A 23,627-nucleotide genomic window follows, 5' to 3' on the forward strand; every position below is an offset into this window, starting at 1 on the left:
TTGGTGCCCATCCCTAAATCTACTGGCTTTTCCTGGACACTTTTGGAAACCCTGGCATGAAAACGCGTGTCGCTCCACTCAACGAGCGGCTGCGAGACCCCCGCTCTAAAAAGACTAACAGGCGGTGTTGATTTGCTTGTGACATAAAAAAAATAAATTGCAAACGCAAAAAGAAGCGAGAGAAACAAAAAAGATTGGTATTTTCAAAGATATTTAAGACGCCCTGCTGCCACAAGTAGGCAAACCCTGCATAGTGATGAGTCAAGTGGGCGGTGCCCGGGGTCTCCTGTGACACCCTGCTGTTATCTACTGCGGCCAGAGGGGTTTCCCTCCAAGATGGAGGCGGGTCACCTACGTCCTTAATACCGCTTCCAGTATTGCATCATTCCTTCAGATATAAAGTGCTTGAAACAAAAACAATAAAATAACCCACATTTGATCACACTAGCAACTACGGTTATACAGTATACCGGTACTAGTATAGTACTGCGGTACTAATTAATTATATTCGGTACTATACTGCCTCTAAAAAGTACTGGTCTCCGCCCTTCTTTTTTTAATTTTATTTTATTTTTTTAAATCGGGCATGACGGCGCGTCGTCGTCACGTGGTGACAATGCTGGTTTTACGAGCAGAGGAGCATGTTCGGCAGCGCACACACACAGAGTACTTACAAGCAGACACAGTGTGTAGACAGAAAAAGGAGACTGGACGCATTTTGGCTTAAAAACTGAAGATAAAGGTGAAGTTATAACACTGAAACACCCTCAGGAAGAGGTGCTTTAAGACACGGCTAGCTAGCTAGCGGCTAACGTCCATTCGCAGTCTGCAGTGTTTTAGCTACTTCTAAATCACTAATCCTTGTCTCCATGGCGACAAATAAAGTAAGTTTCTTACAAGTAACATTATCACTGGAGGACGAGGAATAGCTAAACAGGCTTCATTACACACCGTAGGAGGATACAATAGCTCACCGGCGTCACAATGTAAACAAACGCCATGGGTGGATCTATACCTGACATACACTGTACTGATACCAAGTACAGGAGCGTATCTAGTCCATACTACTATGATTCCATCGAAATACGTCCCTGGACACATGAGGACTTTGAATATGACCAATGTATGATCCTGTAACTACTTGGTATCGGATCGATACTTAAATGTGTGGTATCATCCAAAACTAATGTAAAGTATCAAACAACAGAAGAATAAGTGATTATTACATTTTAACAGAAGTGTCGATAGAACATGTTAAAACAGAAAATAAGCAGATATTAACAGTAAATGAACAAGTAGATTAATAACCCATTTTTACAGTTTGTCCCTTATAATGTTGACAAAATAATAGAATGATAAATGACAATATGTTACTGCATACGTCAGCAGACTAATTAGGAGTCTTTGTTTGTTTACTTACTACTAAAAGATAGGTTGTCTGTTCACTATTTTATTACAATAATAAACAGTTTATTGTACCCTAAGATTTTATGTTAAAATAAAGCTAATAATGACATTTTTTGTGGTCCCCTTTTTTAAAAAAAGAATTAAAAAATGTATCGAAATACATTTTGGTACCGGTACCAAAATATTGGTATCGGGACAACCCTATGAGCACCTCTGGCACTTGGACATCACAACATTGATAAAGGAAGTATTTTATGATATAAAGTTCCAGTTCCAGTTCCCCCGTGAAATCACCACCACTTCACTCCGCCCAGACATCGTGCTGTGGTCTGCTGTTACCAAGGCTGCCATACTGATTGAGCTCACCATCCCCTGGGAGGAGGGAATCCAGGCAGCCTACGAGCGCAAAGCAGCCAAGTATGCAGATCTGGCTGCTGAGTGCAGAGAGGCAGGTTGGTCCACTACCATCTACCCTGTGGAAGTAGGCTGTCGGGGCTTCGTCGGTACATCAACTATAAAGCTGCTCCGAGATGTGGGAACGACTGGGGCAAAGCTCCAAAGGGAAACTAAGGCCCTTGCTGAGGAAGCAGAAAAGGGAAGCTTCTGGTTGTGGCTGAGGAGGAGGGATAAGTACTGGGGGTCAAGGCAATAAGATGGGTCAGCTGCAGGGGGTGGCAGGGAGACGTCCCTGCCACCGCTCCGCCACCAGGAGGCGTTCCGGGGTTAAAGAGAGCGAAACTCCAATGAGCGGTGGTCCCCGGCTGATGACCCTGCACCTGACCCAAGGCGCTGTAGGAGGCGCGTCAGGCATACTTGCCCAGCAGAAACAACACCATATCTGTACAATCAATCTGATTTCTGGGTAACCAGTGACTACTGCGAAAGGGCAGTTGACATCCAGGAAAGACTGGAAGACTTCCAGGAAAGTCTGGATGACAGCAGGAAAGTCTGTACTGGGAGTGGGCGGCTAGTTACCCAACCCACTAGTCTCCTAGCCAGAAGACACCCAACCTATAACTACGAAAACGAATAAGAAAAAACAACCCGAAGGCCCTCCGAGAGGCGGGGTGGAAGATGGGCCTAACAGGACTGACTATTCGGAAACGACTGGAACGGACATCGACAACGAGATAAGGACCTTCCGATTGTGCAGGTGTGGATGGGGGAAAGTGACCACATACAGGGGCTTACGGATCCATCAGGGGAGGAACAGAAAGGAGAGCGAGAGAAAAGGCATACAACATCCTTGCACTGCTCTGGCAGATAAGACAAGCAGGACCCCCAGCCGGGGAGAGAACCACAGAGCCGAGGGTCCAAACATTGTTGATATGCGGTTGGTAGAGGAAGAACCCCCTGAGCGGAGCAGTAGCCCCCTGGCATGTGAGCATGCTGAAAATAGACCTGCCAGCCCCCCAGTCACCCAGCAAACAGAAAAGAGGGAACCAGGAAGAAAGTGCACCATCAAGTGGCCTAGAGCAAGTGATGTGAAGACATGGCAGAAACTGGACTCAGACCTCAGTCTAGTGCTGGAGCACTCGCTACGTGGTAAAGTGGACAAGAAACTCAACCTTCTTGGGGACATCCTGTACGAGGAGTGCAAAGCTAGATTCGGTAGCCTCACCAAGAAGCAGCACAATCTACCCCCAAGAAAGGGCAGGAGGGAGGCTGAGATTGACGCCCTGGTGCAAGATCGGCGCCAGCTCCGCAGGAGATGGAGGAAAGCATCGGCAGAGGAGAAAGAAGGCCTGAAGGTGTTATGGGATGAGGTGAGACAGAAGCTGGGCAGCATGCGAAGAGCAGAACGTATTCGCAGACGCAGGAAAAGAAAGGAGAAAGAAAGAGCTAGCTTCATGAGGAATCCTTTCAAGCACGCCCGTCAGCTTCTGGAGGAGAAAAGAAGCGGGAAACTGGAAGCCACCAAGGAGGAGCTTGAGCAGTACATCAGGGGCCAATACAGCGACCCAAAGAGGAATGATCCGTTAGGTTCACCAGGATACGTCCCTCTTCCACCTCCTCCAACCACGCAGTTTGACGGCTGCCCTCCTCGACTGAGCGAGGTAAGAGCAGTCGTCAAGAAAGCGAGGTCAGCATCAGCTCCTGGGCCTAACGGAATCCCCTACAAGCTATACAAGAGCTGCCCCCAAGTGCTGAAATGCTTGTGGAAGCTAATGAGCACAGCATGGAAGAATTTACTCATCCCGTCGGAGTGGCAGAGAGCTGTGGCAGTGTTTATTCCGAAGGAACAGGAGTCCCATAACATCAGTCAATTCAGGAGTATTGCTCTGTTGAATGTCGAGGGAAAGATCTTCTTTGCAGTCATGGCCAAGAGACTAACCTCTTACCTCACAAAGAATGGCTATATTGACACCAGCTGCCAGAAAGCAGGAGTACCAGGTTTTCCAGGATGCGTGGAGCATTCTTCAATGATTTGGGCACAGATCCAGAGGGCCAAGCAGGAGAAGAGCGACCTCCACGTGGTGTGGCTTGACCTTGCCAACGCTTATGGTTCTGTCCCGCACAAACTCATCCAGTTTGCATTGGAGTTCTTCCACGTCCCTGTTTCCATCATCAACCTGGTAAGCAGCTACTTCAGGGACTTCCAGATGTGTTTTAGCCTCCAGGATTTTACAACAGGTTGGCAGCGTCTGGAAGTAGGCATCGCCATGGGGTGTTCCATCTCCCCAGTCCTCTTTGTCGCAGCTTTTGAAATCATCCTCCGCGGAGCCCGCCAGACTGTAGGAGGAATGAGGCTGCAGACAGGGCAGAGGCTTCCACCACTCCGAAGCTACATGGACGATGTCACTGTGGTGCTGCAAACAGCCCCATGCACGAGAAGATGTCTGAAGAGGCTGGATGAGCTAGTGACATGGGCACGGATGAAGATAAAACCCTCCAAGTCACGAAGCCTCTCCTTGCGCAAAGGCACCAGGAGCGACAAAACCATCTTTGTTGCAGGAGGTGAGCAAATCCCTCTACTGGTCAACCAGTCCATCCAAAGCCTGGGGAGGCAGTACAATGCGGACCTGTCGGACAAGCACGCAGGCAAGGCAGCACGGAAACAACTCTCAGAAGGCCTAGCGAGTATTAACAAGAGCCAGCTCCCCGGAAAGTACAAGTTGTGGTGCTACAACTTCACACTGTACCAAAGGGTTATGTGGCCACTGAAGATTTGTGAGATTCCATCCTCAACAGCCAACGGGTTGGACAGACTAGCCAACTCCTACATCCGAAAGTGGCTGGGCCTACCGCGTTGCTTCTCAGACACTGGCTTATTTGGGGAAACTTCGCTGCATCTGCCGATCCAGTCCATCACCCTGGGCTATAAGCAAGAGAAGGCCAGACTGGTTCTTGAGCTGGAAGAATCTTCAGATCCTACAGTGAGGAATGCATGTGTACCTACCCGAACAGGCCGGAAGTGGCAAGCAGGGCCAGAGGTTCGCCAAGGCCATTGGCAGGCTCCAACACCAGGAGATAGTCGGCAGGGTGCAAGTGGGGAGAGCGGGGCTTGGCTGGGGTGATTCTCCACGCCTCTGGTCCAAGGCCACAAAGAGGGAACGCAGAGCCATGGTTGTGGAGGAGGTCTCAAGGGCAAACCAGGAGCAATATACTATCAAGGCCGTGTCTCAAGGTCGCCAAGGAAGATGGACCACTTGGGAAGGTACCATCAGCAGACCCATCAGCTGGGCCGACCTATGGAAGATGCCACAAGCCAGACTCAGCTTCCTACTCAGGGCAACTTATGACACCTTGCCATGCCCCAGAAACCTCCACCAGTGGTTCGGCCAGGAGGAGAGCTGTCCCCTGTGTGGTGCTCCCAACGCCAGCCTGCAGCACTTGCTATCAGGCTGCAAGATCGCGCTGACACAGGGTCGCTACAGATGGCGGCATGATCAAGTCCTGAGGAAACTGGCCGAAGTCCTGGAGAGCAGTAGACAAGAGGCCAACAGCCAGCCCATAGCCAAGCAACTTCCTGTCATGTTTGTGAGGCCAGGGGAAGGCAAAGGAGACACCAGCCGACGAGGCCCCCGCAGTTTCCTCTCTCTGGCAAGGGACTGGAGTATGAGGGCTGACATCGGCAAACAGCTCCAGTTCCCCCGTGAAATCACCACCACTTCACTCCGCCCAGACATCGTGCTGTGGTCTGCTGTTACCAAGGCTGCCATACTGATTGAGCTCACCATCCCCTGGGAGGAGGGAATCCAGGCAGCCTACGAGCGCAAAGCAGCCAAGTATGCAGATCTGGCTGCTGAGTGCAGAGAGGCAGGTTGGTCCACTACCATCTACCCTGTGGAAGTAGGCTGTCGGGGCTTCGTCGGTACATCAACTATAAAGCTGCTCCGAGATGTGGGAACGACTGGGGCAAAGCTCCAAAGGGAAACTAAGGCCCTTGCTGAGGAAGCAGAAAAGGGAAGCTTCTGGTTGTGGCTGAGGAGGAGGGATAAGTACTGGGGGTCAAGGCAATAAGATGGGTCAGCTGCAGGGGGTGGCAGGGAGACGTCCCTGCCACCGCTCCGCCACCAGGAGGCGTTCCGGGGTTAAAGAGAGCGAAACTCCAATGAGCGGTGGTCCCCGGCTGATGACCCTGCACCTGACCCAAGGCGCTGTAGGAGGCGCGTCAGGCATACTTGCCCAGCAGAAACAACACCATATCTGTACAATCAAACATCTCTATGATTGCAACAGCCTGGGCAGCGTGTGTCCAGAAAAAACATTTTGCCACTGGAAATAATTGATCTTTATTTAAACAAGCGGAGAAAAGTGGAAAATAATACTTTTTGACAGCATAATAAATGACGACGTGTGTGATGTCTGTAGGAGTGTTTTCATGCATATTTGTACGTGCTGTCGTGATTTAATCAAGCTAGCGTCGTTAGCATCAGCTAATATGCTAACAGGTATGTCTGTGTAAGTATCATTAACTTACTCTTTTTGTATTGTTTTAGTTTAGTAAATTCACCAAAACGTCACCGTGGAGTTATTGAGTCTGTACAGCTGATTTGGTGGGTCCATGACGAGGACTTCTGTTTTGTTTGATCAGCCGTTTTACGGCCGTTTGGAAACAATTAAGGTATGGGAATAAACATTTATGAAATATTCCTGTGTACTTAACTCATTTCAAAACATACTGTATACATCTGCGTCTTATAGTCTAGTGCGGCTAATACATGGAAAAATACATTTTTCTTTTAAAATTTAGTGGGTGTCCGGAAAATACGGTAACTTAAACAATTCTTATTTACCAAACCGTCCTGTGTGATGTCTGCAGGAGTGTTTTCATGCATATTTCTACACGCTATCGTAATGTAATGCAGGTAGCGGCGTTAGCATGAGTTAATACGCTAACACGTATGTCTGTGTTAGTACTATTAACTTACAACGGCATTCTTTTTGTATGGTGTCAGTTTCACAAACTCCTCAGTAAATTCACCAAAACGTCACCGTGGAGTTATTGAGTCTGTTTAGCTGATTGGAGAGCTAGCTTGCGCAGCGAGTGGGCCCCTGATGATGACTTCTGTTTTGTTTGATCAGCCGTTTTACTGCCGTGTTACAGACATCAATTGGAAAAATAAACATTTACAGAATCTTACTGCGTAAATAACTCATGTATATATCTGCGACTTATAGTGCAGCTAATATATGGAAACGCTATTTCCTTCTCAAATTTAGTGGGTGCGGCTTATACACCGGTCCAAAAAATACAGTAAAGTATATACTTGAACTTCTTCCGGTTCCCAAGTCTGTTCCAGGAGTTGAAAGATGTCAGGTAAACAAATCAAAGTGGCATCTCACCTTGACCAGCAGCTCTCGGCTCAGCGAGTAGTTGTTGTCGTCTGAGAAGATCTCGGAAAGCTCGCGGAATGTGCGGAAGCTCTCTCTGGGGGGTACAAGGAGCGGATTACTTTAGAATGGAAAGTAACTATATATATATATATGTGTGTGTGTATATGTGTACATATTATATTAATATGATGAATATGTAAAATTAATATAATTGGATATTAAGAGAAAGTTGTTTACTTCCGTGACGACCTCCTTAAAGTTTTGTAATTAATCCAAAATATCAACCAGCTAAAATGTGCCAAACATGGATACGTGTGGAGAGAGTTTTTCCCATAATGCACTGTAATGGATTTAAATTGGTGTAATGTTGAAATGTTCTATGGTGTTTGGACGTTTTTCACAATATCCACAAAGTCCAGTGAGCAGGTTGTGTTATGTGTTAACATTTATGTTAGTTGCATGTTTGTTTGTTTTTGCACCATGACTAGGGAAGGTTGTTTGCTTTGGGTCATATAAGTAAATGCTGTGCTATTATTTCAGAGTTATTATATATATATATATATATATATATATATATATATATATATATATATATATATATATATATATATATATATATATATATTAGGGCTGCAACAACTAATCGATTAAATCGATTAAAATCGATTATTAAAATAGTTGCCGATTAATTAAGTCATCGATTCGTTGGATCTATGCTATGCGCAGAGGTTTTTTTTGTTTTTGTTTTTTACTAAACCTTTATTTATAAACTGCAACATTTACAAACAGCTGAGAAACAATAATCAAAATAAGTATGGTGCCAGTATGCTGGTTTTTTTCAATAAAATACTGGATAGGATAGAAATGTAGCTTGTCTCTTTTAGCCGATTATTAATCAATTAATCGAAGTAATAATCGACAGATTAATCGATTATCAAATTAATCGTTAGTTGCAGCCCTAATATATATATATATATATATATATATATATATATATATATATATGTGGGTAAATCAGATCAATGACCCTTTAAGGACTCTGAAATAATAATAATAATTATTATTATTATTATATTATATTAATATAATGTATATATAAATAATTAGATATCAGAAATATCAAGCAGCTAAAATGCGCCAAACGTGTGGGGATAGTGTTTTGTATATTTCCCATCATGCTTTGTAATGGATTTAAAGGGTGCTATTCTGCATTTCTTTAATGGTGCGTGGACGGTTTTTGTAATATCCACAAATCGTGTTATATTGTGTTGTGTGTGACAGTGTCTGTAGGCATTTTGTGTTGGTTCGATTTTTGCACCATGACTTGGGAAGGGTGTTTGCTTTGGGTCATAGAAGTACATGCGGCGCTTCTTTAAATTAACAGTATGATTCCTTATAAATAAACTCATGACGTCTGGCACTGGCGGGCCGTAGTTTGGTCACACCTGCTTTCGAGTATGTTTGCAGGCTGGCAACTTTAACCCACCTCGACACTTCCTCCCAAGTCCTCTTCAGGCGGTGGACGGCGTTGCACTGAAGGGCGGAGAGGATGGCCCGTAAGGACGAGAAGTTCTTCAGGATCCGACACTCCTGAAAGCAGCACGAAGGATGACGTGGTTAGGGACCTGGTGGTTTTTAAAAGTGCCTCCGCGAGCGGGGAGCGTGCGCTGACCCGGGCCACGTCGATCCACCTCTCCAGCAGCCGGGCTCTCTGGCTGGCCTTCAGCACCGGGTTGCTCAGGCAGGTGGCGATGACACAGTTGGTGACCGAGTTGAACTGGGCCACCGTGGCTCTGATGGTGGGCGCCAGATGCTCCTTTCCCTTCTTGTCCCTCTGGGACCAGATGCCGCCCAGGCAGTGGTACGGGACCACCTTCTTGAACAGGTCCTGAGGGGAAAGGCAATCAAACGCGAGGCGAAGGGACTGGCGCGTGTCAGACAAAGGGAATGGCGGCGCTCACCGCGTCCATGAGCGTGAACTGCTCGGCCACCATGATGGGGTCGAAGGACAGGAAGCTGAAGGCGGGGAGCTCGTCCTCGAAGCCGCTCTCTTCCTGCGTGGCGAAGGGGCAACCGATGTGTTCCCCTGAGGACACAAACAACACATAGCTCTTAGACCGCCCCAAATACAAGTGTTAGTTGGAATTCTCCTTCTTAACAGAGCTCATACGAACCTGGTCTGCCAGAGAATAAGAAGATGAAGCAGCACGGACCTGTGTTGCCAACTTAACAACTTTGTGGCTATATTTAGCGAGTATTCAGACCCCTCTAGATACTAGGGGTACAACAATAAATGTGTTTGGATCCTTTTTTGCCTTTCCTACGCGGTACGCATTAAGGCCGATTCCGATATGTTTGACCTGCATCGTCATTTTCATGTCAATGAGAACAGTGAAATTCAGATTTTTTTTCCAATCCGACCCAGGCTTCTTTCGTGTGTGGACATGAGGGGTGCGAATCTTTGGGCACCAAGCGATCAGATCTGATTCTAATTCCTGGAGTGACGATTCAGTTCAGAACCGATTAAAATCAATTCTAGCAATGTGTAATTAAATGTAACTTTTTTAAAACAGGTTACAGGTGAGAAAAGGCCTAAAAATGTATTTTAAAAATGTATTCTTATATGTATGTTTATATGTATGTGTGTGTATAAATATATTCACACGCACACACACGTATTAACATATATACCGTATATAAACATATGTATACTATACGTATATAAATATTTACATAGATATACAGTATATACATACATATATACACAAACATGTATGTATGTATACATATGTTATATATATATATATATATATATACATATATATATATAACATATACATACACACATATATGTATATATATATATATATATATATATATATATATATAACATATACATACACACATATGTGTATATATATATATATATATATATATACACACACACACACACACACATGCATACATATATACTGTAAATATATTTACATTTATATACTGTATATACATAAATGTATATATACACACATATATACATACACATTTTTATATATGTACATATGTACATGTGTTTGTGTGTGTATATATGTATATATATATATATATATATATATATATATATATATATATATATATATATCCATACATACCACATTTTTTGGGGTCTTTTACAAAAATGACCTGCACGTGCGTCACGACCAATTATGCAAATTAGACGACATGATCTGGAGACCCAACAGATTGCAGACCTGACACGCGCACACACAAAGAATGTGGTAATCACCGTCAGAATCAGGCTCGCACTGCTGCCGGCGGTGGAAGTGAGCCAGCAGGTTGCGGGCGCGGCGCTCCAGGTCGGAGCCGGGGAAGTGCAGGTGCAGGTAGGACAGGAGCTGATGCAAGCAGTCGTAGTTGGGCGGATTCCAGAAGTCCTCAGAGTACTGGTCCAGCCACGCACCCAAGATGGACGACACCGTGCTGTGACGGGACACACCAGGCGGGTCAGGGGGGCCACAGGAAGTTGTCGTCATAGCAACTAGCAACTAGAATTAGCGTCACTTTCATTCATTCATGTTTAAAAGTCATTCATAAACAAGCTGTGTCAGCAGTTCTGTTATCAGTGGTGTGCAGGGACAACTATATCTCGCTGAAAGAATGACGCCAAGGTCGTCCAGTGTCTCACTTTCTCAGCTCGGTGCGCTCGTCCTGGGACACGCGATGCGCCGCCGCCACCGGAATGTTCTGAAGCCTTGCATACCTGCGAGAGAGTACTCAGAAATTACATCTACAAAAAACCCCCAACAACAAATCTGACTAAACATTTGCATGAAAATGTGCGGAGGAAGCTGGTGTTTTTCTTGCAGTACCATTTATTTCCTTAAGTGGCAACAGTGAGTAACAGTTCGCCTTTACCTACTTTTAAACCTCACACCTTCTTGACATGTTCGCAAGCCAACACCTCAAATTGCGGCTAATTAGCTAATTTTTTTAACAACCCACGGCACAATCGTTCACAGTGTAATATTAGCATGCTAGCTTTTTTGCAAATTTTACAGGTACACACCTCAGCGTTAAATATTTTGTTACTAGACCAATGATACCTGTTAGCATGCTAACTTTTTATTTTAGCTAATTTTGTAACTAATCACCTCAGTCTTATTGTGGAACTTGATCCATGCTAACGTTAGCAGGCTAGCATTTTAAACCATAAATTTCAGGTACACACAGAGTAATATATTTTGGTACTCGACCTGTGTTGCGGTTAGCATTTTAGCATGCTAACATGAGCATGCTAGACCTTTTAGCTCGGTGAGTCTCAAACTGTGGCAGCGGTACGCGGGGGTCCATCTAGTGGTACGCCGGAGAACCACTTAATGAAATATTCAAACAAAGTAAAATATGCGTGTTAAATAAAACCTCTGCCTTGTTTTTAATGAATATTTAGGCCTACTACATTACTGTATTTTAATGTTGGTCTTTATGGTGGTACTTGGAGAGCCAAGTGTTTTCTAAGGTGGTGGTTGGTGAAAAACGTTTGAGAACCACTGTTTTAGCTAATTTAGCAGGTATACACCTCTGTGTCATATTTCGGTATTTCACTTCTGCTAACTGTAAGCATGCTATTGTTAGCATAATACTGTTAGCATGCTAGTTTTTTATTTGAGCTAATTTTGTAACTAACCATCTCAGTCATATTTTGACACTTGATCCATGCTAACGTTAGCAGGCTAGCATTTAAAACCAAAAATTTCAGGTACACACATCAGAGTAATATATTTTGGTACTCGACGCATGTTGCAGTTAGCATTTTAGCATGCTAACGTGACCATGCTAGACCTTTTAGCTCAGTGATTCTCAAAACTGTGGCAGCGGTACATGGGCTCCATCTAGTGGTACGCCAAAGAACCACTTAAATATTCATCCATCCATCCATTTTGTACCGCTTGTCCCTTTCGGGGTCGCGGGGGATGCTGGAGCCTATCTCAGCTGCATTCGGGTGGAAGGCGGGGTACACCCTGGACAAATCGTCACCTCATCACAAGGCCACTTAAATATTCAAACACTGTAAAATATGCGTGTTAAATAAAACCTATGCTTTGTTTTTAATGAATATTTAGGCCTACTACGTTACTGTATTTCAATACTGGTCGTTATGGTGGTACTTGGAGAGCCGAGTGTTTTCTAAGGTGTTAGTTGGTGAAAAACGTTTGAGAACCACTGTTTTAGCTAATTTAGCAGGTAAACACCTCAGTGTCATATATTTCGGTATTTCACTTATGCTAACTGTAAGCATGCTATTGTTAGCATAATACTGTTAGCATGCTAGTTGTTTATTTTAGTAGTTGTTTTTTTTAGCTCATATTTTTGTTACGTGCTAACTGTTAGCATTTCAGTTCCTTTTTGGCTCTTTTCGCCCGAACTTTCTGCTGAAAAACTTGAAATCTTTGGTTCTTGAAGAAGAAAACTACCAAAATGGCCGCCACATCCTTTTGACTGGTCAGTCCGTGGGAAAGGTCTGGGCAACGTACCTGTTGAGCAGGAGGTCCAGCACCTGCTTGGTGGTGGCGAAGGAGCGGTAGGTGCAGAGGAAGATGGTGACGTAGGTGGAGTCTTTGCCCCGGAACGCCGTCACCATGTACTCCACCAGCCGCTCCAGCGTGCCCGCCTTGATGGTCCGGACCTTGCAGGTCTCGTAGAGGCTCAGAGCCGCGTCGGTCTCCACGCCCAGCCACCGCTGCCCCTTGCTGGACGAGTGGTGGAGCTGTACCTTCCTCAACGTGATGGTGAAGACGGCGTCGTCCTCCACCTCCTCGCCGATCTCCTGCGTCGAGCTCTGCGGCGGACGGGCAAAAGAAAATTTAGCATTAAGCTGACACATTTTGGACGAGAGGAGCGTTACTTTAAGTGGAAGCGTTGTCTACCATTGTTGGTGTTAAAAATGGCAATGTTACTGAGAAGGAGTTTGGTGGAGTCCGCCCTGAGTGCTGCTTGAGCTGTAAATAAGGATGGGATGAAAGAAGCCCCGGGAAACTTCCTGCAGGGAACTTTTCAACCGGACTTTTCTTTTGCTGCTTTTTGTCTGCAGGCGCCCCCCGGTGACCCCGGGGATGGGGCGTCTGCAGCGGATAAATTAAGGGAACGCTCGTAAATCTCGCCCTGCAGAGGCGCTTATCAGCCGCCACAAATCCCGCCGGCTCAAGGCCGGAGCTTCAAGTCCATTCCCCGACACGGCGCAGCTATTCGTCACCTGTTGCCACGGCGACCACTGCCTTCCCACTGAACGCACCAATACTGTGCAAACGCTTGGCCCCGCCTCCAACAGACGGAAGTTACATTTCAAATAAAATTTTTTACATTTGATATATCTTTCTCCTGCTCCTTGTTTTCAGAAACTATCATTAATTATCAATATGTAAAGATATAAAACACTTATGACAATGTTTTTGTCCCGCTTTCTTTTGGTCCCTGAAGGCAACACGAGGCCATGTTCAGCAAAGAAACTCTGAGCAGAAGCACACGCTGGAAACAAAGCCAGCAACAAGTCCTGTCTTTTTTCCTGGCAAAAACTTCACATTTTTGCCTGGAAATTCAATTTGTATCCATCTTTCCTGGCAAAAACTTCACATTCTTCCCTGCAAATCCAGTTTTTGTTCTTCTTTCCTGGCAAAAACTTTACCTTTTTGTCTGGAAATCCAGTTTTTATCCTTCTTTCCTGGCAAAAACTTCACATTCTTCCCTGTAAATCCAGTTTTTGTCCTTCTTTCCTGGCAAAAACTTTACTTTTTTGTCGGGAAATCCAGTTTTTATCCTTTTTTCCTGGCAAAAGCTTCACATTCTTCCCTGTAAATCCAGTTTTTGTCCTTCTTTCCTGGCAAAAACTTCAAATTTTTGCCTGGAAATACAGTTTTTGTCCTTTCCTGGCAAAAACTTCACATTTTTGCCTAGAAATCCAGTTTTTGTCCTTCTTTCATGCCAAAAACTTCACATTTGTGCCTGCTTTTACTCCGGCGCTCACATGGCCCCGCCCCCTTTCTCTCTTTGCAGTGCTGATCCCCTAAAGTGTGTCTCCTCTGCTTACCTATCAAAACTTATTTCCTTTTTTTGATCCTTTTTCTGGAAATCCAGTTTTTATCCTTCTTTCCTGGCAAAAACTTCACATTCTTCCCTGTAAATTCAGTTTTTGTCCTTTTTTCCTGGCAAAAACTTCACATTTTTGCCTGGTAATCCAGTTTTTGTCCTTCTTTCCTGGCAAAAACTTCACATTTTTGTCTGGAAATCCAGTTATTGGCCTTCCCTGACAACAACTTCACATTTTGCCCTGGAAATCCAGTTTTTTTTGTGCTTCTTTCCTGGCAAAAACTTCACATTTTTTGTTATGAAATCCAGGTTTTGTCCTTTCCTGGCAAAATACTCCCATTTTTGCCTGGAAATCCACTTTTGTCTTTCTATCATGGCAAAAACTTTGCATTTTTGTCATGCTTTGCCTCCTTGAGTACTAATTAGGCCTGGGGAGATATTTGATAAGTGAATTCACCGACAATAAACTACGGTAAATAAGTGGGTAAACTTAGCTGAGGGCATTTTAATCACAGGAAGTTACATTTCAAATAAACATGTTTACATTGTATATATCTTTCTCCTGCTCCTTATTTTCCAAACTACCATTAATTATCAATATGGACCGATATAAAACACTTATGACAGTGTTTTTGTTCCGCTTTCGTTTTGGTCCTTGAAGGCAACACAAGGCCGTGTTCAGCAGGGAAACTCCCAGAAACAAAGCCAGCAACACCAACAAAGAACCGTGACGAGCACAAGCCAGGGAAGGTTAGCGTGTGCATGCTAACATGGCGGCGAGGTTAGCTGGTGTCACGCCGGTGGTGACGATGACAAAGTGGGTCAACAAGTATCTCGTGTCTTTAGCTTTCTAACCAACAGTCAAGTCACTTGCAGATCAGCTGATTCTCCCACTGTGACAAAATCTCCTTCAGGCGCCTGCCGGACAAGAAAGACTTCTTTGTGACATTAAATCCACACAGCCACTCTAAGGACATTTTGGAGAGGACATCCATCAATTTCCTGCCAGCAGTAACATTTTGATCTTTGCACTTGTAAGGTCAGACTGCAGTCCTTAGTGGCCATCGACCGACTATCGGCGCCGATATTTGCCATTTACACGTATCTGATTCTCCCTCGGTCTGCTCAGCTGCTTTTACTCCGGCGCTCACATGGCCACGCCCCCTTTCTCTCATTGCAGTGTTCATCCCCTACAATGCGTCTCCTCTGCTTACCTGTCAAAACTTCACATTTTTGCCTGGAAATCCAGTTTTTGTCCTTTTTTCCTGGCAATAACTTCACATTTTTGCCCGGGAATCCAGTTTTTGTCCTTCTTTCCTGACAAAAACTTTACATTTTTGCCTGGGAAGATGCCAGGAAAGAAGGACAAAAACTGGATTTTGTCCTTCTTTCCTGGCATCTTCCCGGTCACGTTTTGCCTCCTTGAGTACTAATTAGGCCTGGGCCGATATTCGATAAGTCAGTTAACCGACAATAAATGAAATAAGTGGGTATGTTATGATAACCGCTGTAAAACTCCCAACGGTTAGCATTACCGTTTTCAGTTAGAGTGGTTTAAAAACCGTCATTCATAACCGCACTTTGACGGACGGCTAAATGCTAACATGCTAACAGACATGAACGATTACGAAACATTATTCCTATACTCTAAACTTTTGTGATCGATGAATTCGACAAGTTGAAACAGCTGCACTCCGTTGAACAGGAAGTGAACTCACGTGAGGTCACACAAACCGGAAGTAAAACAATGTTCACCCTTTAAATAAAGGATAAACGTATTTAAACATCCAAATAAAAATAATAAGACTCTTGTGACGCGAGAACATTTAATTAATGTTTTTACCTCTTCCTGGAAAGTTTTTCACACATTTTTGACACAAGTTCTAACCATTCCACCTACAAAGACATTCCTTTTAGTTGGGACAACAAATACTCCTATTTTTTTTCTGTACACAGAAAAATTTCCCTGAAATTCCAGAAATTATGAAATACCCATTCTCAATTCAAACTGTTACTACGTCAACATTTTTCAACCGATTGCAAAAAGTCCAACACCAACCCATTCATATCTTCTAGGACAATTGTGCTAGTATCAATATTTTCAAAAATTCCCAATTTTCCCAAATTTCCAGGAAATTCCCATTCAAATTAATGGATGTATTCATAGTTCTACATTACCCTAAATTCTCAAAATGTTGCACCATTTTTACACCCGATTCCGACCTTTCCACACACACTACTCTTCCGATATATCGAACGCAAAACATGTTTTTCCCTTTCCCCAAATTCCCGGAATATTCTCCCCATTGACAATGAACAATAAACTACCATTTTAGAAGTTTTACACAATCTACGGCAAATCCCACATTTCTCATCCGACTTGAACCATTCCAACATCCACAGGAATTACCAGTAATTTGCCCCCAATTTAAAATTAATGGGCCATAAACAAACCCCTCCATATCCCACAATTCTCACCCGATTCGAACCGTTCCACCATCCGCACACTCATCTCACCTTGGACAATCAACCTACCATTTTCCACGTTTGAAAAAATTCCAGGAATTCCCAGGTCTCCAAAGCCCTATTTTCACCTCTTCCTGGAAAGTTTTTACAGTTCACATTTTTCAACAGATTACAACCATTCCACCTTCAAAACATTTCTCTAAGTTGGGACAACAAATATTCCTTTTTTTTCCCGTACAAATTCCCGGTTTCCTCAAAGTTCAAGGAATTCCGAAATACCAATTCTTAATTCAAATTGTTACTATCTTTCAACCGATATGAAAAATTCCAACATCAACCCATTCATATCTTCTAGGACAATTGTGCAAGTAACTACATTTTCCAAAATTTCCGGTTTTCCCCAAATTCCAGGAAATTTCCATTTAAATAAATGGACGTGTTCAAAGTTCTACAATGGCCCAAATTCTCAAAATTTGGTACCATTTTTAAACTTGATTCCGACCTTTCAACCATCCACACACACTACTCTTCCGATGTATTGAACCCAAAAAATGTTTTCCGTTTCGCCAAATTCACGGAATTTTCTCCACATTGAAAATGAATGGGCAATATACAAACTTCTGCATATCCCACATTTCTCATTCGATTTGAACCATTCCAACATCCAAATACTCCGCTCATCACGGACATTCAAGCCAGCATGATTCCCAATTTCGAAAATTTCCTGATTACCCGGAATTACCAGGAATTTCCCCCCAATTGAAAATTAATTGGCCATAAACAAACCTCTCCACATCCCACAATTGTCACTTGATTCAAATTGTTCCACCAACCGCACACTCAGCTCACCTTGGACAATCAAACTACCATTTTACAAGTTTTAAGAAATTCCAGGAATTCCAAGGTTTCCAAAGCCCTATTTTCACTTCTTCCTGGAACGTTTTTACAGTTCACATTTTTCAACAGATTCCAACCATTTCACCTTCAAAACATTTCTCTAAGTTGGGATAACAAATGTTCCTATTTTTTTCGTACAAATTCCCGGTTTCCCCAAAATTACAGGAATTCCGAAATACCAATTCTCAATTCAAATTGTTACTATCTTTCAACTGATTTGAAAAATTCCAACATCAACCCAATCATATCTTCTAGGACAATTGTGCGAGTAACTGTATTTAAAAAAAATTCCGGTTTCCCCAAAATTCCCAGGAGATATTCAAATTAACGGACGTATTCAAAGTTCTACACTTCCCCAAATTCTCAAAATGTTGCGCCATTTTTAAACCCGATTCTGACCTTTCAACCATCCACACACACTACTCCGATATATCGAACACAAAACATGTTTTCCCTTTCCCAAAATTCCCGTAATTTTCTCCCCATTGGCAATGAAAGGGCAATATACAAACTTCTGCATAACCCACATTTCTCATCCGATTTGAACCGTTCCAACATCCACACACTCCACTCACCCTGGACATTCAAGTCAGTATATTTCCCGGTTCCGAAAATTCCCGGATTACCCGTAATTACCAAGAATTCCCCCATTGACAATGAATGGGCAATATACAAAACTCTCCATATCCCACAATTGTCACCCGATTCGAACCGTTCCACCATCTCATCTCACCCTGGACATTCAAGCATTTCAGTTCCACTCACGTGTATTGGCAGAATTGCACATTTTGTTATGTATTGTCATTCCACCAGTGGTTAATTTTGGTCCAAAAAAAAAAAGTGTTATCGGTCCACGCCTACAACTAGTAAACTCTATCGGTCCTGAAAAGAACATATCGGTCCATCTCTATGAAGAAGTGATTTAAATGTAGCATCATACTATGACCCCTTTAACACATTCCACGCTTTAACTTTGTGGAAACACTTTCTTGTTCCTGGTGCACACAGTAGGCTCCGTGAGGGTTAGCATGGGGGAGTTGCAACACCAGTGACCTTTGAACTCACAAAATGGAGGGAAAAAACCCCAGAGAGACCTTCCAAACTCTTGTAGTCCTCCCGGAGGGCCAGAAAAGAAGGTTAATCACAAGGTCACGGCCAACAGCGTCTTCAAAGCCTGCAGGCCTGAGAGTAATGCGGCAGAAGAACCGACACGTTCCTTTCGGGAACCAAAGGAGATGACAAATATTCCGCTTCAATAGTTTGCTGTAATGCGGACAACCAGAGTCCACATTGTAGCGGCTCCAGAGAACAGGACATCCAGTTCCCGCTGTGTCCAAAACAACGTGAAAGCATCGAGTTTCAAAGATGCTGACTAAAAGCCTCGTTAGAGCGCGCCAGATAATACTGAGGTGCAGACTGGAGCCTTCTAGAAGCTTCTCCACAGCGTCTGCTAAGTGAACAAACTATCAGATAAAGAAGAGCGCTAGCTAGCTTGTGTTGCAAAGTATGGACGTTGTGCACTGGGATCGGACTAGTTCCTGCTTTCCTGGCAAAAACCTCACATTTTTGCCTGGAAATACAGTTTTTGTCCTTTTTTTCCTGGCAAAAACTGCAAATTTTGGGCCAGAAATACAGTTTTTGTCCTTCTTTCCTGGCAAAAACTTCACATTTGTGCCCGGGAATCCAGATTTTGTCCTCCTTTCGTGGCAAAATAAATATTCTAAATTTTGCCCGGGAATTCAGTTTTTGTCCTTCTTTCATAGCAAAAACTTCAACTTTTTAGCTTGTGTTGCAAAGTATGGACGTTGTTTGCTGGGATCGGACTAGTTTCTGCTTTCCTGGCAATAACTTTAAATTTTTTCCTGAACATCCTATTTTTGTCCTTTCCTGGCAAAAACGTTATACTTTTGCACGTTGTGTGTTGTGTATTAAGTTAAGTTAAAGTACCAATGATTGTCTCACACACACACTAGGTGTGGTGAAATTTGTCCTCTGCATTTGACCCATCTCCTTGTTCACCCCCCTGGGGGGTGAGGGGAGCAGTGAGCAGCAGCTGTGCCGCGCGCGGGAATCATTTTTGGTGATTTAACCCCCAATTCCAACCCTTGATGCTGAGTGCCAAGCAGGGAGGTAATGGGTCCCATTTTTATAGTCTTTGGTATGACTCGGCTGGGGTTTGAACTCACGACCTACCGATCTCAGGGTAGACACTCTAACCACTAGGCCACTGAATATGTGAATGGACAGGCATGTTTACACCACGTGTAGTGTGTTTGTGAATGGACAGACATGTTAACATATGTGCGTGTGAATGGACCGACAAGTTTTACATGATGCGTGTATGTTAGTGGACAGACAAGGTTTTCACCACGTGTGGTGTGTATGTGAATGGACAGACATATTTACATGACGTGTGTTGAGCATGTGAATGGACAGATATGTTTACACGATGTGTGGTGTGTAAGTGAAAGGACAGACATGTTTATTACATGCTGTGTATTGTATATGTGAATGGACAGACATGTTAACATAATACGTGAATGAACAGACATATTTACATCATGTGAGTCGTGTTACACGACTCACAATATGGCCAAAATATGAACAAAACTGCGACTTATAGTCCGAAAAATACGGTATAAACTTCAGGGTCAAATATTTTGTTACTTGACGAATGTACACTACCGTTCAAAAGTTTGGGGTCACATTGAAATGTCCTTATTTTCTAAGGAAAAGCACTGTACTTTTCAATGAAGATAACTTTAAACTAGTTTTAACTTTAAAGAAATACACTCTATACATTGCTAATGTGGTAAATGACTATTCTAGCTGCAAATGTCTGGTTTTTGGTGCAATATCTACATAGGTGTATAGAGGCCCATTTCCAGCAACTATCACTCCAGTGTTCTAATGGTACAATGTGTTTGCTCATTGGCTCAGAAGGCTAATTGATGATTAGAAAACCCTTGTGCAATCATCTGAAAACAGTTTAGCTCGTTACAGAAGCTACAAAACGGACCTTCCTTTGAGCAGATTGAGTTTCTGGAGCATCACATTTGTGGGGTCAATTAAACGCTCAAAATGGCCAGAAAAAGAGAACTTTCATCTGAAACTCGACAGTCTATTCTTGTTCTTAGAAATGAAGGCTATTCCACAAAATTGTTTGGGTGACCCCAAACTTTTGAACGTTAGTGTAACTGTTAGTATGCTGTCGTAAATATGCTAGCTTTTTTTTTTTTTACCTGATTTTGTAGGTATAAACCTCAGTCGCAGTTTGGTACTTGATGCATGCTAATGTTAGCATGCCAGCTTTTTTTTTTTTTTAGCTAATTTTGTAGGTATTCAGCTCAATCATATTTTGGTACTTCATGCATGAACTTTTTTTTCAGGAACACACTTCAGAGTAGTATATTTCGGTACTTGACACATGTTACAGTTAGCATATTAATGTGCTAAAATTAAGATGCCAACTTTTTAAGCTAATTTAGCAGGCATACACTTTGGTCATATATATTTGTACTTCAATATTGCTAACTATAAACAGGCTACTGTTAGCATGCTCGCTTTTTTTGTGTGCAAATTTTGCAGGTATAAACTGCAGGGTCAAATATTTCGTAGCTTGACAAATCTAACTGTTAGTATGCTGTCATAAATATAGTCTTTTTTTTACCTGATTTTGTAGGTATAAACCTCAGTCGCATTTTGGTACTTGATGCATGCTAATGTTAGCATGCCAGCTTTTTTTTTTTTTTTAGCTAATTTTGTAGGTATTCAGCTCAATCATATTTTGGTACTTTATGCATGAAATTTTTTTTCAGGAACACACTTCAGAGTAGTATATTTCGGTACTTGACACATGTTACAGTTAGCATATTAATGTGCTAAAATTAAGATGCCAACTTTTTAAGCTAATCTAGCAGGCATACACTTTGGTCATATATATTTGTACTTCAATATTGCTAACTGTAAACAGGCTACTGTTAGCATGCTCGCTTTTTTTGTGTGCAAATTTTGCAGGTATAAACTGCAGGGTCAAATATTTTGTTGCTTGACGAATCTAACTGTTAGTATGCTGTCATAAATATAGTCTTCTTTTTTTTAACCTGATTTTGTAGGTATAAACCTCAGTCATATTTTGGTACTTGATGCATGCAAAACATTTTCAGAGTAATATATTTTGGTACTTGACACATGTTACAATTATCACATTAACATGCTAGCTTTTTTAGCTAATTGAGCTGGCACAAACTTTTGTGTCATATATATTGGTATTTCAATCATGCTAACTGTAAACATGCTATTGTTAACATAGTACTGTTAGCATGCGAGCTTTTTCAACTGATTTTGCAAAAAAAAAATTCGTTACTTGACGCTACCTGGCCATCATGTTAATAACTGTTAGCATTTCAGTTTGGCTTTGGCTCTTCAGCATTTACACACAATTTCTACCAAAAATTGCATTTTACGGTACTTTGAAAATATATTGTTTTGATTTTGAAGGTGAAAACTACCAAACCGACCCCCTCATCTCTTGATGTGTCAGCTTGTGGCCCTCAAAGTTTGGGGCCCCCCTGCTCTATACCACAAACACTATTGCTTTTTAAAAAATTAAATAACATTATAATTAATAATATTATTCATCTTCGTATTAGCATTAGTTTAATAATAATGTAGCCAACCCACCCCGAAGCCCATCTCAAACCGCGGACCAAGTACCTCCAGCAGGGGCAGGTCCGGGTCCAGCTGCGTGAAGCTGTGCAGGACCACCGGGCTGCTGTGCTCGGACACCTCCATCCTCACTCCGTCCCGAACGCTCCGCGACGAGTCGAACATCTTGGCCGGGCCCGGCGTGACGCTGCGCGCCTTGGCTCGGAGCGCCGGGAAATGGACCATGAGAGGCCGCGGAGGAGAGACGTCCGTCACCGCGGCGGTCGCGACATGTCGGCCGGCGTCGTTCGAGTTTGGAAGCGCCTCCCGGTCCGCCCGTCTGCTAGCATCCACTCGAAAACCGGCTAGCCGAGTGTTTATGGGAAGAGTGACTCAGGCCGGGGCTTTACCAAGCCACGCCCACAGGGGACTGATGCCTTCGTGACTATCGGATATTTTGAAGCTTAAGTAGCCTAGTAACAACTCTTACTGATCTTTGGCGGATAAAATGGAATAAAAAAAACCCCACCATTTAGTGACTACATGTCAAATCTAAAGACACATCAGTATTAGCTTAATAGAATAAATTTACGCGGCGCCTTTCTAACAAAAAGTAACAAAAGTACAATTGTCCAGTAGGTTCCTGGAGGCGGCATTGTCTGTGGGAAATGATGGTAGTGTTGTTTGTATTCACTATGGCAACAGCCGGAGTGGGAAATGAAAACACACACTACACACTTCAATGTACTGTACACACACACACACACTCACTCACACACACACACACACTGTTACTTCACACCAGGGGGTGCCCAAACTTTCCCCACTGAGGGCCACAGACTGCGGCGGCCATTTTGGTAGTTTTCACCTTCAAATCCTTTCCAATATTTATATATATTTTCCCAAAGAACTAGAAAATACAATTTTGGTAGAAATCTTGTTGAAATGCTGAAGAGCTCAAGCGTAACTGAATTGCTAACAGTGGCCAGATAGCGTCAATTAACAAAAAATATGAGCAAAATTAGCTAAAAAAACAAAAACCTTGCATGCTAAAAATAGCATGCTTGGAGTAATTTTGTTCTAATATTCTATAACATGCTCTATACCAGATGTGTCTAAAGTGTGGCCTGTAGCTCATTTTTTAACGGCCTGATGCAAAATCATAAGCATTCTAATATTAGCATGCTAGCTTTTTTTTTTTCAAATTTTGCAGGCATAAATCTTAGGGTGAAATATTTTGTTATTTGACAAATGGTGTGTATTAGTATGCTAACGTAGGTTAGCTAGATTTTTAAGCTAATTTTGTAGATATAAAATGTTTTAATAATTTTGGTAGGAATTTCGTTGAAATA

At 42.9% G+C, this 23,627-nt stretch overlaps 1 protein-coding gene across 6 annotated transcripts in view; it reads right to left on the bottom strand.

Moving 5' to 3' along the window:
• The window catches only part of LOC133632622 (ral guanine nucleotide dissociation stimulator-like), a 67,650-nt gene that overhangs the window by 17,157 nt on the left and 26,866 nt on the right, over window positions 1–23,627 (bottom strand). For 3 of the 6 annotated variants that reach the window (XM_062025144.1, XM_062025141.1, XM_062025142.1), the window contains exons 2-8: window positions 12,717–13,021; window positions 10,871–10,945; window positions 10,472–10,665; window positions 9,150–9,274; window positions 8,861–9,076; window positions 8,675–8,778; window positions 7,198–7,282 (exon numbers count right to left, since the gene is read on the bottom strand). In XM_062025144.1, the coding sequence (XP_061881128.1) occupies window positions 7,198–7,282; window positions 8,675–8,778; window positions 8,861–9,076; window positions 9,150–9,274; window positions 10,472–10,665; window positions 10,871–10,945; window positions 12,717–13,021 (1,104 nt within the window). Of the gene's footprint in view, window positions 1–7,197; window positions 7,283–8,674; window positions 8,779–8,860; window positions 9,077–9,149; window positions 9,275–10,471; window positions 10,666–10,870; window positions 10,946–12,716; window positions 13,022–13,109; window positions 13,228–22,311; window positions 23,100–23,627 lie in introns of those variants that run through there. The other 3 variants (XM_062025139.1, XM_062025140.1, XM_062025145.1) reach the window with 3 other exon arrangements.

This window comes from Entelurus aequoreus, linkage group LG17 (genome assembly GCF_033978785.1).
Source record: "Entelurus aequoreus isolate RoL-2023_Sb linkage group LG17, RoL_Eaeq_v1.1, whole genome shotgun sequence".
NCBI classification, from domain to species: Eukaryota; Metazoa; Chordata; class Actinopteri; order Syngnathiformes; family Syngnathidae; genus Entelurus; species Entelurus aequoreus.